Here is a 17,358-nt window from a genome sequence, read left to right on the forward strand (position 1 = left end):
GCCAAACGGGCACGAAGGGCGCCGTCCTTTTATCAGGATGTTGTTTTAAAACTTGATGAATTGCTCACGTTTCAGCCCAGAACTGACACGGGCTGGGTTCATGACCTGGGTGACTCAAGGGAAAAAGCCAAGGCTGCACCTTCAGCGAGGCCACCCTTGTGTCCGGCTGCTCCAGCAAAGCCAGAAAGGAGGAGGGAGGGGAGGAAGGCTCTGCTCCAGCGCCTTTTCCAGGGATCCGGCTGCCATACGGGAAAAGAGAGGAGCTCTTGAGGGAGATGAGTGCCACGAGCAGCTCACAAACCACCCCTTGTTCGGGGCTCTCCTTTCAGGCACGATGCTCAATCCTCTGCTGAACCCCAGCCAGCTTCGCTTGGGGTTGTGTCCAGGAGGAGAAAAACCAGGAGGATGTTGATGGTTGGGAGGCGCTGATCTCTGCTCCCTGTGACAGGGACAGCACCCAGGGAATGCTGGAGCTGTGTCCAGGCATGTTTAGGGTGGATTTTAGGGAAAGGTTCTGGCACTGCCCAGGCTCCCCAGGGAATGGGCACATTCCCAAGGCTGCCAGAGCTCCAGGAGAGTATGGTCGGTGCTCCCAGGGATGCTCAGGGTGGGATTTTGGGGTGTGTGCGCAGGCACAGGGGTTGGATCCATGATCTTTGTGGTAACTCTGTGTTTCTGTGATATCCCCACACACTCCTTGTGACCATGTTTTGAGGGAAAAGCTTCTTTGTGCACCGTCACAAGCACTATCACTTTTCATCTCTCCTCATCCCCCTCATCCTCCTCATCCCCTCTCCTCAGCTCTCCCCACCATCCCTCACCCCATCCCAAGGCACCCCCTGAGGGATGCCCGGACCGCCTCCGGAGGCCGCAGAGCCCCACATGCCGCCGTTCCCTTTCACACCGCAGACATTTTCAGATAAAATCCACAGATAAAACCCCCCAGCCCGCTCCTTTACCGCCCCCATCGCCCTGAGGGCGCCGGGCCCCCCTCACCGCCCCCCCGCCTCCCCTAGGGGGCGCACTGCCCCGGCGGCGCGCGGCGGGGGGCGTGGCCCGCGCGCCGCCGGGCGGTGATTGGCGGGAGCGAGGCTATAAATAGGGGCCGGCGGCGGGGGGACAAAGCAGTGAGCGCGGGACCGGCGGGCGGGCGGGCGGCGGCGCGTCCGCGGCTCTGCCTCTTTCTCCACCGCAGCGGCTTTATTGTGTTTTTCACGTTATCTTTGCCTTTTTCGCGAGGAGCCCGGGTGTGGTTTGGTTTTTTGGTTGGGTTTTTTTGGTGGTTTTTTTTTTTTTTTTTTTTTTCCCCTCCTCTCTTCTGTTGTGGCCGGCCGGAGGGACTTAAGGGGAGATCAATGAAGGAAAGAAGAGCGAGCCAGAAGTTATCGAGCAAGGCGGTGATGGATCCCAACCAGAACGTGAAGTGCAAGATCGTGGTGGTGGGGGACAGCCAGTGCGGGAAGACCGCGCTGCTCCACGTCTTTGCCAAGGATTGCTTCCCCGAGGTGAGCGGGACGGAGCCGGGCTGGGCTCGGGGGTCGGGCTGGGTCGGAGCCGGGCTGGGCTCGGGGGTCGGGCTGGGTCGGAGCCGGGCTGGGCTCGGGGGTCGGGGGTCGGGGATGGAGGGTCGGGGGTCGGAGCCGGGGTGGGAGCCCGGGCTGGGCTCGGGGGTCGGGGATGGAGGGTCGGGGTCGGGGCTGGGCTGGGCTCGGAGGTTGGAGCCAGGCTCGGGGGTCGGAGCCGGGCTCGGGAGTCGGGGCTGGGGGGTCGGGGGTCGGAGCCGGCTGGGGGGTCGGGGCTGGGGGGTCGGAGTCAGGCTGGGCTCAGAGGTCGGAACCGGGGTCGGGGGTCGGAGCCAGCTCGGGGGTCGGGGCTGGGCTGGGTTTGGGGGTCGGAGCCGGGGTGGGAGCCCGGGGTGGGCTCGGGGGTCGGAGCCGGGCTCGGGGGTTCGGAGCCGGGCTCGGGGGTCGGAGCCGGGCTCGGGGGTCGGAGCCGGGCTCGGGGGTCGGAGCCGGGCTCGGGGGTCGGAGCCGGGCTCGGGGGTTCGGAGCCGGGCTCGGGGGTTCGGAGCCGGGCTCGGGGGTTCGGAGCCGGGCTCGGGGGTTCGGAGCCGGGCTCGGGGGTCGGAGCCGGGCTCGGGGGTTCGGAGCCGGGCTCGGGGGTCAGAGCCGGGCTCGGGGGTCGGAGCCGGGCTCGGGGGTCGGAGCCGGGCTCGGGGGTCGGAGCCGGGCTCGGGGGTCGGAGCCGGGCTCGGGGGTTCGGAGCCGGGCTCGGGGGTTCGGAGCCGGGCTCGGGGGTTCGGAGCCGGGCTCGGGGGTTCGGAGCCGGGCTCGGGGGTTCGGAGCCGGGCTCGGGGGTTCGGAGCCGGGCTCGGGGGTCGGAGCCGGGCTCGGGGGTTCGGAGCCGGGCTCGGGGGTCGGAGCCGGGGTGGCGGCGATGGTTGCGGGTTTGACGGTGCGCTTCTCCCGGCAGAGCTACGTCCCCACCGTGTTCGAGAACTACACGGCCAGCTTCGAGATCGACACGCAGCGCATCGAGCTCAGCCTCTGGGACACCTCGGGTGAGCGCTCCCGTTCGCATCCCGGGGACTCGGTGGTGGGGGGATCTCGGGAGGAGCGGCGGTCCTGGCGTGCGGCTGCTTCCGAGAGCTTTTCGACAAAAATCTCAGCTGTCCTTGCACGATCTGCTTGGTTTGAGGGTGTGGGCAAGGCTCCGGGAAGCGGTTTGTCAGCATTGCAGGGGAATGCGTTCTCACCTGCCTGGCTGGAAGGAGCTTCTTGGGGAGATCCGGGGGTACCTCGGCTCCTCTGCTGCCTGCAAGCCCCGCTTTGCCTCGTAGGAGAGGGAAAAGGTGTTTATGTGCTGATGGTGAATTATTTCAGCTCGCTTTGGAGCTCCTTAATGCCTCCTTGGTTTTTTACAAAACGCAGCACTTTTCTTCCCGGTGTTCCAGAGAGTCTCTAAGGCCTGGAACGGCTTTTAGGGAAAACCTGTAGAATTTATCTCTGAATCTCTGGGATGCAAAGGGAACCATCCTTTCCCCCATCAGGCTCTTCATTCTTCCAGTTTTACCTGGAAGAAACCGGCTCAGACGCCTCCAAGGTTGAGGGCTTTGGTGTTTGGCTGGCTCTGCTCACATGTTGAGACAGGAGCTCCTCTAGATCCGCCTGTCGTTGATAATTTGGATAATTGGGCAGCACTTACAGCCCAGGGGGGTGAGGGAGCACCCCAGAATTGCTGCCTCAGTGCTGGAGAGGAGCGTGGGGAGCCAGGGTGGCTCTGCCTGTGGAGAGCTGAGGATGTCCAGGGGGGAATGACAACCAGGAACCATTACCAGAGGTGTGGATCAACATCATCTGCAGAGCTGATTGGCAAAAAAACCTGCAGGAACTTGGCAGAACACGCAGTCCCTCTCTGTCTCTGTGTAGATGGCTCGTTAATGCTGAATTTGGACCCGGCAGTTCCTCCTCAGTGCGACAGCAGCTCTTTTACCAGGAATGAAAATGTTAATCCCTGTTTAAAAGAGGAGTTTAGGCGGCGGGTTGGCTTCCCTCTTGCTGTTGAGGAAATGATTCCAAATTCTTGCAACACGATTACTGGGAAAAGGCAGCCTCTGCCCACAACCAGTATCAGCTTTGCTCTGAACTGATTTTTTTTTTTCTTCATCTTATGCCAAGTGAGACTTGCAGATTTCTGGAGTATGTCTGGTTGGAGCTTTCATGCTGATTACTAAGCTGGCTGGAACTATGGAGCAAGGGCTTATTAAAAATTATTAGTTATTTTGGAAAATGTTATCTTTATTAACATACAACACGCACACGGGCTGGACGTGGGAAGGTTTGGAATTTGTTTGTCAAAGGCTGGAGACACCCATGGAATGAAATATTCCCTAGCACTTCAAAAGACAAAAGCAGTGGAAGAAAAAACACCTGCCAGCCTTTGTCCTCTGTCCTGGAACTCAGAGAAAATGTGCTTGAGTCAGAAGCTTGGGACCAAGTGGGTGATTTGCCTGACATCCTGGAGTGAAGAGGAAATACTTGAAGGACCCAGTGCCTGGTTTTACAGAGTGTTACTGAGTGGATCCTGTGGCTGTGGGACTCTGGATCAGGAATTCTGGCTCCCTGAAAACAGCATCCCTTCTCACCCAGTGCAAAAACCCAACTCTGCCCAAGCCCATTAACGCAGAGCAAAATCTCATCAGCAGATAAGAGACAGCAGAAGATTAGGGAGTGTTTTACCCTTATCTGAAAGTCTTGGTAATTTAATTTTTACAAGTCTTTGTCCTGCTCTTCTACTGAGTTAGAAGAGATGTCTGAATGGCATTTTTAAAGCAGGACTAAATCTAATTAACTTCAAAAGATGGCTGATCATTGCAACACGGGGGAGGTGATGGCTGCAGGTTTTGTGGTGCTTGAATATCTCTTGGGAGGGGGGAAAGATGCTGTTTAATTGAATTTTTTTGCAAAATGCTGCAGATGCTCCCAAGATGACTCAATCAGTATTTTGTATTAATCTTTAACTCTTTTTTAACTGGGAACTTTTAACAGCCTTGCCAATTAGTCCTTTGAATTAAAATTGATAATCAGGATTTGCAGTGAATCCTTTGGAAGGATGTGCTGCCACCTCCAACTCCTTTTTTGTTCACTGGGAAAATCAGAAAAGCCGTGGCCATTGATTAAATTAATTGTGTGAGGGTGAAAACAGGCCACAGTTTTGGTTTATAATTCTTTATGCACCAACGACAATAATGTTTTTTTTACCAGAGAACTTCTAGGTGTCATGCAGCTGCTAGAAAATATAAAATGCAATGGGGAGTTGTTGTTGCATCTTGGATTTGCCCATAGGAATATGGGACAAGTAAGAGTGGAATGGAACGGGAGGATTCATTATTCAGATGTTTGCTGGTGCTGTCTAGTTCTGCAAGTCATTAGAAGGATTTAAATTAGCCACAGCATTAAGGGAGGCACTTGCCAAGTAGAATTTCAATGGGGTTTGGGACTAGCAGCCCTCTCTCAAAGCAGGAATGTCTGGTTGCAATCTCACTACACCATAAATTACTCTGCTCTGTGGTAACATGTGGCAGGCTTGAGCTGCTGAGGAGCTCTGCTCCTTGTGTGAGGTGGAATATTAAAAGTTTTTCCAGGTTAAAAGCTTCATCTTGTACTTTCAGGGCCACTGTGAAGGAAAAAAAAATCTGTATTAGTTGCCCTTATCCACCATCTAATCTGCATTTATCAAGTTTATCTTGGCTTCTTTGATATTTATATTTCTTGCTAGGACAACAGCAGCTGTGGCTTAGAAATACCATTAATTAGGTGTACATACCTGTGTCTCCCTAAAATGTGTTTTAGGGGGTTTCTTTATTGCTTGAACCGTGGCTACTCCAATAAAATAATTCTCAACAGGGCCAGAAATACTTACAACTGCTGGGGATTAGCAAGTAATTAAATCCAGAAGGGCCTTGGAGCTGAGAGCCAAGTTGGTTTTGCTGTGATTTTTGACTGTATACCATGTACTCGGTGTCCATAGACAAACAGAAATAATTGGAAAGTTTCATGCTGAAACCTTTCAGGAGAAAGCTGAAACTTGGAGGAATTCAAGTTGCTAATTCCCCAAATTCCCTGGCAGTAATGATGGCAAAGGAAAAATCCAATTGCTGTCTTTGCCTCCCAGAAAATTCTTGTTAAATTCTGTGATTTTCTGGTTTTAAGTGCCCATTTTAGCAGGGTTTTCTTACTACTTTTACAAGGGAATTCATTAGAATTGATACCTGGGAATGCCAAGTGCCCTCCCAAAGTTTTCCCTCGGAGGTGTGATCCTACAGAAAATTGAATATTTTAATATATCCTTGCTTGGTGATAAGCTGCACTGGAAATCCATCTCAGCCATCCCAGGTTTATTTTGGTTTTGTTGGGTTTTTTTGGGTTTTCTTTTTGTTTTTAAAGAGTAAAACCATCAGCACTGAATCAGCTCCTTGGAGCAGGCAGTGTTTGCTGTGATAATTAGTGAGCCCAAGGCTTTGGGAGTGAGAATGCTGCTGTTCATCTGTTGTTCTTTCACTTGACTGGGCTCCAAAAGGCTCCAAAGCCTAATTCCTGGTGGCTGCTTGCTGCTGTGGAAATAAGAAAGTCTTGCCTGTCACTGAACCCTCCTGGTGCCTTTGCATTTTCCAGCCAAACACTGATCCAGCACCTTCAAGTGGTGCTAAACCACCCAAAAATTAAATATTCTTCAGCTTTTAATGATGTCATTCCGTTCTCTATTAAGATGGCAATATTTATAGTTAAGTTTGGCATCCCCTCTAAACCAAACCCAACCATATTGCTGGGGAGGGGTTTTATTTAGTCTGAAAGCTGAATTTCTGTTGGAACTCTGCATGAAACATAAAGCTTCAAAAGCAGACCATCCTTAATGTTGCGAGTATTTTTGGCTGAAATGATTAAAGCTGACAAAATTTTAAAAAAGGATTGCAGCTGGAATAAATGTCCAGCACAACGAAAAACGAACTACAGCCTTATCAGCAACTCGTTGGTAAAACTGAAAAAACCACCCATGTTGTCCTTGCCAAAAATGTTTTATTTCGCAGGAACAGAATCCCAAACACAAATAGGCTTTTTTTTTTTTTTTTTTCTTTTTTCTCTCCCCACAAATACCATGGCTCCAGTTCCACATTCTCCTTCTGTTTTCGAGGGTTGGCACAGCTTCAAATCTGCGAAGGAACATGAAAAAAAAAAAAGAGGGAGCAGCCAGGCTGGGCTGTGCTGGAGTTGTCTGTTCAGACTTGAGCCAGCCTCATTCCTGACATTCCTGCCTTCTGAGGGTTTCTCTGGGCAAAGGGATGAAAATGCCAGCTTGAATAGGCCTGCACAGCGAGGGCTGCAGCCCCTCTTTATTTGCACAGGAATAAAGGTTTGGTTATAAATGAGAGCAGGAAATTTCCTTTGTGGATCCTGCAGCTCGAGCAGTTGAAATGGGCTCTGTTTGTTCTGCCACACACCAGCCTGCAGAAAAGCTGGGGAATATCCCTCCTAAGCTTGCTAAAAGTGCTTTTATTCCAGCTCAGCATCTGAAATAGGAGAATTTCAAAGGAGGGGGGGAAAAGAAAAACCTTCCAAGCAAAGCAGCTCCAGCTGCTGGGGTGGGAAGGAGTTTTGGGGCTGGAGGTGGGGACTCTGAGCACAAATCCATCTCCTGGACATAAATGGGATCCCTGGAGCTGCTGAGTGAGCCCAGAGGTATTTATTTGTGTGAGGAATGAGTTTCTGGGTGAGGCTTTGCTGAGACTCCTTTCTAGCCAGCACCCATTAAGGATTCCCTCAATCCTGCCCTTGCTTGCTGCAGTTCAGGGAGACTTGGCAGTGCTTTCGTGTCACCCAGGTGGCTCTGGGTGCCACTTTTGCTGCAGTTCCTCTGTGTCCAGGGCAAATAACCCAGCCCTGGGGCTGCAGGGCAAGTAACCCATCCCTGGGGCTGCAGGACAGGCTGTAATAGCAGTGCTGGAGATAGTGGGGTGTAATTAGCAGTGCAAAATGCTCATTGATAGCTGCAGTGAGTAGTTAACTCCAGGTCACCTCGCTGAGATTTGTTCCCAACGTGTCATTTGTGCTGAATTCAGCTGAAGTGGGGTGTGAAGAGCCTTTTCTGACAGCTCTGTCAGATTGACATCATTTACAGAGATGAGCATTCGAATTAAATCCTTCTCTCGTTCACCAAATTACCTTCTGCTACCTACTTTGGTAATGCTTCACTCCCCATGTGTTATTCCTCATTTCAAAAACAACATTCCTGGGATTCTTGCCTCCTTTCCCGTGCAGGAGAAGCTTTCCAAGTGAAGTCATCTGCGAGCCCTTCACACCATTCCCTGTGCAACAGCCTGAGCTGTCTGTCAGGGAAAAACCTGAGCCATTCCTCTAATCCAGTTAATAACCAGAGACCTTGCAGCCAATTAGTTCTGGAGAGCTGGGAAATCCGTGGGATAATGAGCTGATAACCCCCCAAACTCCTGGAAACTTGGTTCTTGTGGTGGGTGTTCCGGGCTGTGGTTTAGGGTCTGCTGTATTTTAGGATTTACAGAAATAAGGATGTAGGATGGCTGAGAAAATGAATTTTTAAGTTGACCAAGCCCTTGCCCTGTTGGGCCACTGAACTGGTTTCAATACCCTTTTAAATGCATTAAGAAATATATTTTCCTCAGGGAGTGAAGCTCAGCCAAACCTAATGGTGGTTGAGTGACTACAACTTAGTAGAAAACACAAAGATTTTTTCTTTCTTTTTTTAATTTTTTTTTTTCCCTAGACAGATTCACTAGATGATTAAAATACAGTTTTTAACTCTGGACAGATTTTAACTCTTCACATCATGATTGTTGTTAAAAAAAAACCCCAGAAAATCCCTTCACAGGCCTGCAAGTAAAACAAGCACAAAGAGCAGTACTGTATCTACATCTGTTCCCCCAGATTACTAAATTAGCTTTGATCTTGTTGATAAAAATCTGGTTTATGGGCTAAACATAAACATTTATTGGTTTACAGATTAATGAGGCTTTTTGTGACAAATAATTTGCATGCCTGCCTACAGGATTGGGATTTTTCCCTGCTGGAAATCTGTTCCTTCAACAAGTTCTTTAATTTGAAGCAAGAGTTTCTTCTGAGCACTGCCAATGTGACAACTAAAGATGCTTTTTGCACTTGGAGCTATTTGTTTTAAATTAACTGTTAGACAAATCAAAACTGAGGAATTTGAAATCTGCTGTAGGAAAAGCCCTTTGGGGTTGGAGGATTTGTTCCCCTGCTGGGCTTTAAACTTGGGCTGAGGCTTTTCCATCTCCTTGGGAGCATCCAGAATTGAGGAATTTCAAATCTGCTGTAGGAAAAGCCTTTAGGGGTTGGAGGATTTGTTCCCCTTCAGGTTAAACTTGGGCTGAGGCTGTTACCATCTCCTTGGGAGCATCCAGAACTGAGGAATTTCAAATCTGCTGTAAGAAAAGCCCTTTGGGGTTGGAGGATTTGTTCCCCTGCTGGGCTTTAAACTTGGGCTGAGGCTTTTCCATCTCCTTGGGAGCATCCCGAGCTTTTGGTGGGTGATGGATCACGGTGGGGGGCTGTCACTGAAAGCCTCTCCAGGCTGTCTGAATGGCTGTAGGAAAATGAAAACAGCAATTAATGAAGATTTTGTGTGTTTTCCCTGCAGGCTCTCCTTACTACGACAACGTCCGCCCGCTCTCCTACCCCGACTCTGATGCTGTCCTGATCTGCTTTGACATCAGTCGCCCAGAAACCCTGGACAGTGTCCTAAAAAAGGCAAGTGTTTGAGCAAGCCCTGAGCACAGTTCTGCTGGAGAAGCTCATCTTGAAAACCCTGCAGGGGTGCTGTTCCTACACTGGAAACTTCCACTTTGTTTCTTTAAATGGAGCGATGACAGGAGGGTGCTTTAATTTGAGGTCGTTTGTTTGAAAGGGGGTGGATGCTAATTGAAAACAAAAACTCTGCTAATGGACGCTTGGAGCTGAAGGAGATTCTCATTCCTCAGCCTTGAGACAGCAAGGAGTTGTTGAGGGTGGTGTGAGGTGCTGTAAGAAATTGCATGTCACATGTTCCTGTAACAAGATTGGGAAACTTTGCTGGGTAAAAATGGAGTGTTTGGATTTCTGCCACGGCCTTACGTAATTTGTGAGGCTGGCGTTGGAAGGAGCAGTGACAAATGCCTCTGGAAGCCACCAGCAGAGCTGGCAGTGGCACAGAAATGCAGCCCTGCCCCAAGCCCTCCGTGAGATCCCTGATCCCAGCTTGGGTCAGACTTCCCACCAGCCCAAATGGAATTTTCATAACCCAGCTCTGTGTTTGCAGGGTGGTCCTGCTCCTCTCCTGGCTGCTGACCATGACTCAGCTTCACTGTGGGTTTGGGCCTTAATGACCTGAAGTTCCTCCTTTTTTCTGAGGCTGGGACCAGTGATTCTTGTCTCACTGGGATAAAAGTGCTTTACAATGCTCTGAATAGCCTACAAAAAATACTTCCAAACTACTCTGTATCAAAAAGCATCCAGAACTGTGGTTTTTCTCTCCCTGTTAATGCTGGTTACTTAATCCTGCAAGAGATTTTTCTTAAAATGCTTTTTAACCCAAATTACAGCCTTAAATTTTGGGGAATATCATGTAAGTTTTTGGCTTTGAGTTCCCAACATAACCTTGCAGAAAGGTGAAACCCAGTGAATTTATCCCAAGTTCTGTCTGAGGGGCTCCTTGCTGGTTCAGATTTGTGTAGTTTTAGGGGTGAGAATGCAGCAATAAAACCACATTTAGCCCTGCTGGGGTTGTGGTTGTACAAAACTGAAGGTGGGGACACATTTCTGCACTGGCTGGGGCTGGGTGTGAGAAACAGCAGCTCTGCAAACTCATGTGGGTAAATAATCTCAACTCATTCCCTCCTGATTAATAAGCCACTGGAATTCATGAGTGTGTGAGATAGGGAGATTTCATCCTTGACCAAGTTTCTGCTGGAACTGATGCCTTCAAAGAATTACTTTGAAGGCAAATCCAACCATTACATAAAAATATTTCAGCCTGGGACATCAGGACTGATTAAAGTTGTTACCATGAACTGTTGAGTTTTATCTTTTTCTTTTGTTAGGGTTGGGATTAAATGCGTGAGATGAGATTTTTTTGTTTGGATTTTGATTGGATTTTATTTATATTACAGTTTTGCGAACTGAGTTCTACAGTATTTTACTTTAAGAAACTAAAAGCTGAGTTCTAATTCTTTTTTACAAGGTTTTTTAAGGGTAAACTGTCTAATTAGGAAATGACACCTAAATTATTTTTATTTTGAACTTAATAACTAACTACTCATGGCTTGTAATGTGGATTTTTTTAATGTAATTACACAATACCACCCAAACTCATAAAGAAGGACTAACTTTTGTCTTAAAACTTTCTATCTTGTTTAATATATATTACTATAGTCTAAAACTTTAAACTCTTAAGTTTTGTAATACAAAACTTACAAGTTTTTCTGAGGGGTTTGATTTTGATTTAACTTAGTTATTACTTTGCAATACAAGTAATACTACGTGATATTACACACTTCTATTCAAGCTACACCCCTATAATTTCAGCGTTATTAATCAGTTTTTGGAGCCTTCTCAGCTCAAATGCAGCGGTTTTTTTGGGGTTCGGTGCCTGTCAGCCCAGAAAGTCTGAATTTCCCAGCAGCCAGGGATTAACAGCAGTTAACAACTTGGAATTTTCCAGTGGAAAGGGGAAATCCAGGAGTTCTGCCCCAACACCAAGATGCTGCTGGTGGGCTGCAAGTCGGACCTGCGCACCGATGTCAGCACGCTGGTGGAGCTCTCCAACCACAGGCAGACCCCCGTGTCCTACGACCAGGTAGGGGCCACCTCCTTTTCTGTCCTTCAGGAGGGAAGAAAAAACCCCTTTTCTGTCTCACTGTGACCACCTTCCCCCCCAGGATAACACCAGTGCAGCCTCAAAGGCAGGTTTGCACCTCTGGTGTGGGTGGGAGGTGGGTTTGAAAACTGTTTAGGGCTAAAGGAAATCCTGCAGCCCCACAACGCATCATGAAATCGTTCCTTTAAACGTCATAAATTGTTGTCTTTTTTGGTTGCTAGTTGCTTTTTAGGTGAGTTGTTAAAAAACTTCCTGCTTTTTAGTGTAGTTAAAAGGTGACACATCCTGTTTATTCAGTGACAAATTGGTAAAATTGCTGTCTGCAGACTTCACATTTGAATCAGGACATTATGTTGGAATATAATCTGTCCCCAGTTCCTTAAAAAAACCTCTTGTCTCTCCTTCTGAAGGTGCAGCAACACCAGAAGGCATCTTAATTCTTGATGAGCTCTTTGCTCTTGGGGAAGGGAGAAGTTTGGAGCCAGGCATTAGAGGAGAGAAAAGGGAAAGGAATCAGGTGATGGGGGACAGCAGGATGTGGGGAGCAGGGAAACTGCTCCGAGCTGAGCTTCCCTTTATTACTCACATGTGTGTGATCATTCATGGCAGCTGAATCACCCCGTGGCACCTCCAGGAGCCACCTCAGTGTCTTCAGCAACCAGTTTGGGAAGGTTTATCCCTCACGTTTTCCAAAGCAGCAGCTCCTGATGTGGGTTTACTAAGGATGTTTAGGCTGGAAAATGGCAGGACTTCAATAAAATCAAGTCTTTCCATGAGAGTGATCACAACTCTGCTGGCAGGTGGATTTTTTTTCCCCTGGATTCCTGTACCACTGAGGAGCAGGAGTCAGCAGAACACAGGAATTCTAAAATTCCCTGGATTGGAGTCAGAGCTTTCCCATTGCTCTGAACTCCAGCAGGAAGCCCTGGGAGGGGAAGGACAGGCTGGTGACACCCTGCTCCAGCCTCCCAGCTCAGGCAGCTCCACCCCAGCAAACATTTCCGAGGCTCAGCTGAGATGTTTAACTGTGGGGAGGGCTGCTCCCACACGCTCCTGCTGCCTTATCAGCCTCTCCCCCTGCCACTGATAAGGGGATGCATCACTGCAGGGCAAACAGGAGGCTGGATGCCCAGGGGTTGGTGCCATCAGGCTGGCACGGGGCTGTGTGAGGAGTGGCACCTCAAGGACGTGGTTGGATTTTGTAACTTTAAGTAAAGATTCACCCCTCAGAAATCAAAATTTCCCTTGGAACAACTCCTGCTTTTTCACACAATGCTGCATTGTGTTCTGTAGCAAAATCAAGGATGTGGTTGGTTTTTGTAACTTAGTAAAGATTCACCCCTCAGAAATCAAATTTCCTTGGAACAACTCCTGTTTTTTCACATAATGCTGTATTGTGTTCCTGTAGCAAAATCCACCGTGGGATCCTGGGCTATTGTCATCTGTCACATGTTGGGTTGTTTGCCTTGTGCTGCTGGAACAAATATCCCTGCTTTGACTGCTTAAAATCACTAAAGAAGGGCTCCTATAACCCCCCATTTAACTCTTTTTCCCCTTTTTTCCCTGTTCCCTATCAGGAAGTTGATAGAACTCTCCCAGAACACATTTCCCTAAGAACTTTGCCCTCTTCCTGGAGCAAGGTTCTTCCAGCTGCTTATTCCTTTAGGCACAGAATTTCTCTCTGGAGATTTCAGCTGCCAAAATTTCCAGAAAATCCCCATATTCAAGTTAAGGTGAAACTGCTGAAAAAGGCCTGGCTCAGTTGTTTGCAGTCACTGAGCTGCTTTTCTCTCCCAGTTTGTGTTTATCAGCACAGCAGATAACGCTTGGACACTTGTTTAACTCCTCCTGCAAACAAATCTCTGTTTGTTTTCCCAAATTAGCTTTGGTTTTTCCAGGGAAACAGCGCTGAAAGATTTTGCACAACTTGGTATTGATCACATGTTCCTTTTTCCCCTCAGGGTGCAAATATGGCCAAACAGATTGGAGCAGCCACGTACATCGAATGCTCAGCCTTACAGTCAGAAAACAGTGTCAGAGACATTTTTCACGTCGCCACCCTGGCGTGTGTGAACAAAACAAACAAAAATGTGAAACGAAACAAATCTCAGAGGGCCACAAAGCGAATTTCACACATGCCTGGCAGGCCAGAACTGTCCACAGTGGCCACGGACTTGAGAAAGGACAAAGCCAAGAGTTGCACGGTGATGTGAAGGAGCTGGGATTTCCTGGAGGAGGAGGAGGAGGAGGAGGAAGATCCAGGAGGGGTTGGAGCTCAATGAAGTCACAGCCACAGGGTGTTTAATGAGGGCTTTGCCAGTGCTTTCATGGAGACTTCTCCTGCTGTGTGAGACTGTACTTAAGGACTGAGCAGCAGGAAGAAAAGGCTCTGAGAGAGGTGGCATCAGGAATTTCTGTTGAAGACAATGCCAAAAAAATAATAATAAAAGGGAAAACGTTTGAATGTGCTGAGAGAAGAGAGAATGATTGGGAAAATTACCCTGCAAAGGAGAGATGTCATGGACAGTGCTTGTTTCTTTTAGTAACGCTCTGCTCCTGGATGCTGCCACTTTGATTTCATTCAAATAATACTTTATTGGGATTTTTTTTTTTTTTTTAAATGAAGACGTTATTAATACGCCCTTCTCATTAAGGAACTATCCCCGTGACCTTAGAGTTGGTTTTCCAAAGGATTTGATCTCATTTTTTTTTTAGTAGCTGATTGTGAAAATGGAGAGGATACCGAGGCCGTGTGTGTCACCTAGAGGAAAATTTTTGGGGGAAGTCTGGAGTTTTGCCTTGCTGATCCACGGTGGGGGATGAAGACAAGTGTTTGAGGATTCCCAGAATTTCCGTGGAGATGAGATGGATCCAGTCTGGGGGGGAGGGAATGGGGGCAAAGCAGCCCTGCAGGGCTGTGACTCGGCTGTTCCTCTTTGTGGTTGTGCTGTGGAGTGGAATTGGTGCCCAGTCCTGGTGTTCTGTGTGGCCTCGTTGCTGTAGGTTCAAGTGGGAGGTGCTGAGAGCTGTGATGGCAAATGATTTCGTGGTTTCCAGCCCTGATCATTCCCTAAGCCTTACTGCCCACCTGGGGAAGCCCCAAAAACCCCCTTGGGCTTCTCCCAGGAGCTGGAGAGCCCGTGGATCCCGCAGAGAGCTGCAGACAAATTCTGGGATGTGGTTCTCTGCAAAAAAAATACAAAAATGCCCCTCAAAAACCTGCAAATGAGCCAGCAGAGCCTTTTGTGGTGCTCCTCGTTTTGGGGAGGAAACGGGGTCTGAAGAACTGTGAGGCCTTAAGGGGTCCCCAGTGGGAACTGGATACTGCCCTTAGTTTTAGGATTAACACAAAAGTATCCAGCCCCCAATCCTGAAATGGGGTGAACTGGTTCAGTCCAATCCCTTTTTGCTGTTGTTACACTGAATTAAATCAGCCTTTTTCCAATGGTTTGCAACTCTTCCTGACTCGCCAAACTTCTCCCAGAGGAAGGAGACAAAGCTCTGAGCAGGCTGGTTTGTGCTTGTGGAGGACAAGCATTTCATTCCCAATGGTGATGCTTCATTTTTGAAGTGTTTAAAAGCTCTGTTCGCTCGTGCAAAGGTAAAGATGAACTCATAATTAAATCTCAGTTCTGTGTGTTCCCAGCACTTTGTTTCATCTGAGAAAAGAAGACAAATCTCACTCCCGTTCTGGTTATTTCCCACAAATAAAAAAGGACCATAATAAGCTTTTAACTGATGCAACAGTGCTCTTAGGGCAGTATTACAAAATAGCTGGTAAGTGCTTCTTTCTGTATTTAAATATTGTGGAAAAATAAGTTATAACTGTTATAAAGCAGGACATTCATTACTTTTTTTTTTTTTAATTGTTGAAGTCACTTTGTATGTTTGGTTAATGTTTCTGCAGTATTTATTAAAATACTTTTTTTTTCTTTGAATTAAAAAAATGAAAAAAAGGAATTTTCTTGTAGTGGAAATGGCCTTTGTGTGGTAGTTCACGATGAATAATTGTGTGTTTTGGGGCGTAATTGTGCTGGGGTTTGAATAGGAATCTTTCTCTTGCAACAGCCTTTTGGGCATTAAATTTTCCACTTTGCTGTGGGTTCCCTCCCAGAGTTGTTTCCCAAAAATGCCAGAGGCAGAGGAGCAAAGCAAACACATGGGGGTTGCTTTGCTTTCCCTCTCAAGCTGATTTTTCACATTTTCAAATTCAGCTTGCGGGTTGTTCTTTGCCAGAAAAACTCATTCCTAGCCAAGGGTTGTTCCTGATGCTGGCACTGCTGGGAGATCCTTGGAATTCTGAGTTCTCCTGGCAACCCCTGGGTCCTGCTGGGACACGGAACCTGCAGCTCATCCTCCACTCCCAAGGGTTTTTCCTGGTGCCAATCCAGGCTGGAAAGGTTGGAATTGTCTCCCAGTGGTGCTCTCATCTCAGAACTCCATCTCAGATTTCCCAGCAGCTGTTCATCTCCCTGTTCCTTGGGTCTGCCCCGATGTTCCTGATGACCCAGCAGCTCTTTAGATGCTGTAATTAATGAGTGAGGGGTTAATTAATTACCATCTGAGGGTGTCTTTGGTGTTTCCATCTGTCCCTGTCGCTGTCACCACAGAGATCCCTGGAATTGTGAGTTGTCCTGGCATTCCTGTGTCCTGTTTGTGCCATGAGGTGGGTGGAGGGCTAAAAACCCATTTCCCCACTTGGGAATTCTTTCTTCATAGATCCTTTGGAAAACTGGGTGAGATCTTTTCTCTCCTCTTTGGATTATTTCTCATCCCTCATCCTCCAAAATCATTTGGGGAAGATTAAAAAAAACTCACGCGGCAGAACATTCCTTGTGCCAGATCCTGAGGATCAGGATCCAAAGTCATTTTGGACACTTTTAAGACCTGCTGGGAACATGAAGGAGCTGAAGGGGCTGCAGGAAAATTTTTTTAAAAATTAAAAACATTCTGTTTAAGCTTTTAAATTGGCAGCAGCCACTGTTGCACCTCCAGCCTCTGCATGGCTTTTTCAGGAAGGCTGGCACGGGAATGGGACTAGATGGAGAATCCTTGGAAAAATAGGTTCATAAATCTTCTAAGGAGTTTGGAAAGAAGCAACTAAATGAGCTGAGAATTAATTCCAGGGCTGGAATTCCAGGGCAGCAACCGGGACTGGGGATCCTGGGTCTGCCTTGGAGTGTCCTGGGGAGGGCAGAGGATGCCATGGAAATGAAAAATCAGCTGGAACACCTCCAGGGAGCTGGGACAGCCCTGGGACAGGAAGGGAGAGAGGAGAAGGGAGGTTTTGGGCGCCGTTTCACAGCGGCAAGGCGAAATTTGGCGAAATTTGGTGAAATTTGGCGAAATTTGGCGCCAATTGGCCCAAGATGGCGGGTCCCCTCACGGGGCTGGCGCCATCTTGGCTGCTGAAAGTGGATGGGGAATTGGACAAGAGGGTGGAGGAAGGAGGGTTAGGTTGGGGCTCAGGATGGTGTGAGCTCGGCGCTGAGGACAAAGTGACAGCAACCTGCTGGGAAAAGGGGATGGAGCGCTTTTTTCCTGCAGCTCTGTGCCTTCCTGGCCTGATCCAGAGTGCTGGGAATGTGTCCCTGCCTCAGGAATGTGTCCCTGCCTCAGGAATGTGTCCCTGCCTCAGGAATGCGCTGGTGGCATCCTGCTGCACCATTTTCCAGAGATGGTGAGGCTGCAGGGCATTTTCTGCCCCCAAAATCGAGACCTCCCAAAGTCAGGGAGCTGGAGGTGGCCCTGCTGAGTTTTGGGTTACTCCCAGCAGAGCCATTAACCTCATCCTGGCTGGAGCAGCTGCAGATTGGGATTCAGCCCTTGCCTCCGAGCAGACCTGACTCATTTCTTGTCTGGCGTGCAGGGAAATCTCCCCGTGCTGCTGGTGGGAGCAGCAGGTCTGTGATGTGGGGATGGGCACTGCCCTCTGCCCTGCCACCTGCTCCTGCC

At 48.6% G+C, this 17,358-nt stretch overlaps 1 protein-coding gene across 1 annotated transcript; it reads left to right on the forward strand.

The window, feature by feature from the left end:
* The first annotated feature begins 1,137 nt into the window (after positions 1 to 1,137).
* On the forward strand, positions 1,138 to 15,371 carry RND3 (Rho family GTPase 3). The gene is made up of 5 exons (XM_021535420.3): positions 1,138 to 1,505; positions 2,473 to 2,560; positions 9,190 to 9,299; positions 11,248 to 11,382; positions 13,365 to 15,371. The coding sequence occupies exons 1-5, from the start codon at positions 1,356 to 1,358 to the stop codon at positions 13,614 to 13,616; spliced, it is 735 nt and encodes a 244-aa protein (XP_021391095.1). The 5' UTR covers positions 1,138 to 1,355; the 3' UTR covers positions 13,617 to 15,371.
* The last annotated feature ends 1,987 nt before the right edge of the window (positions 15,372 to 17,358 follow it).

This window comes from Lonchura striata, chromosome 8 (genome assembly GCF_046129695.1).
Source record: "Lonchura striata isolate bLonStr1 chromosome 8, bLonStr1.mat, whole genome shotgun sequence".
Lineage (NCBI taxonomy): Eukaryota > Metazoa > Chordata > Aves > Passeriformes > Estrildidae > Lonchura > Lonchura striata.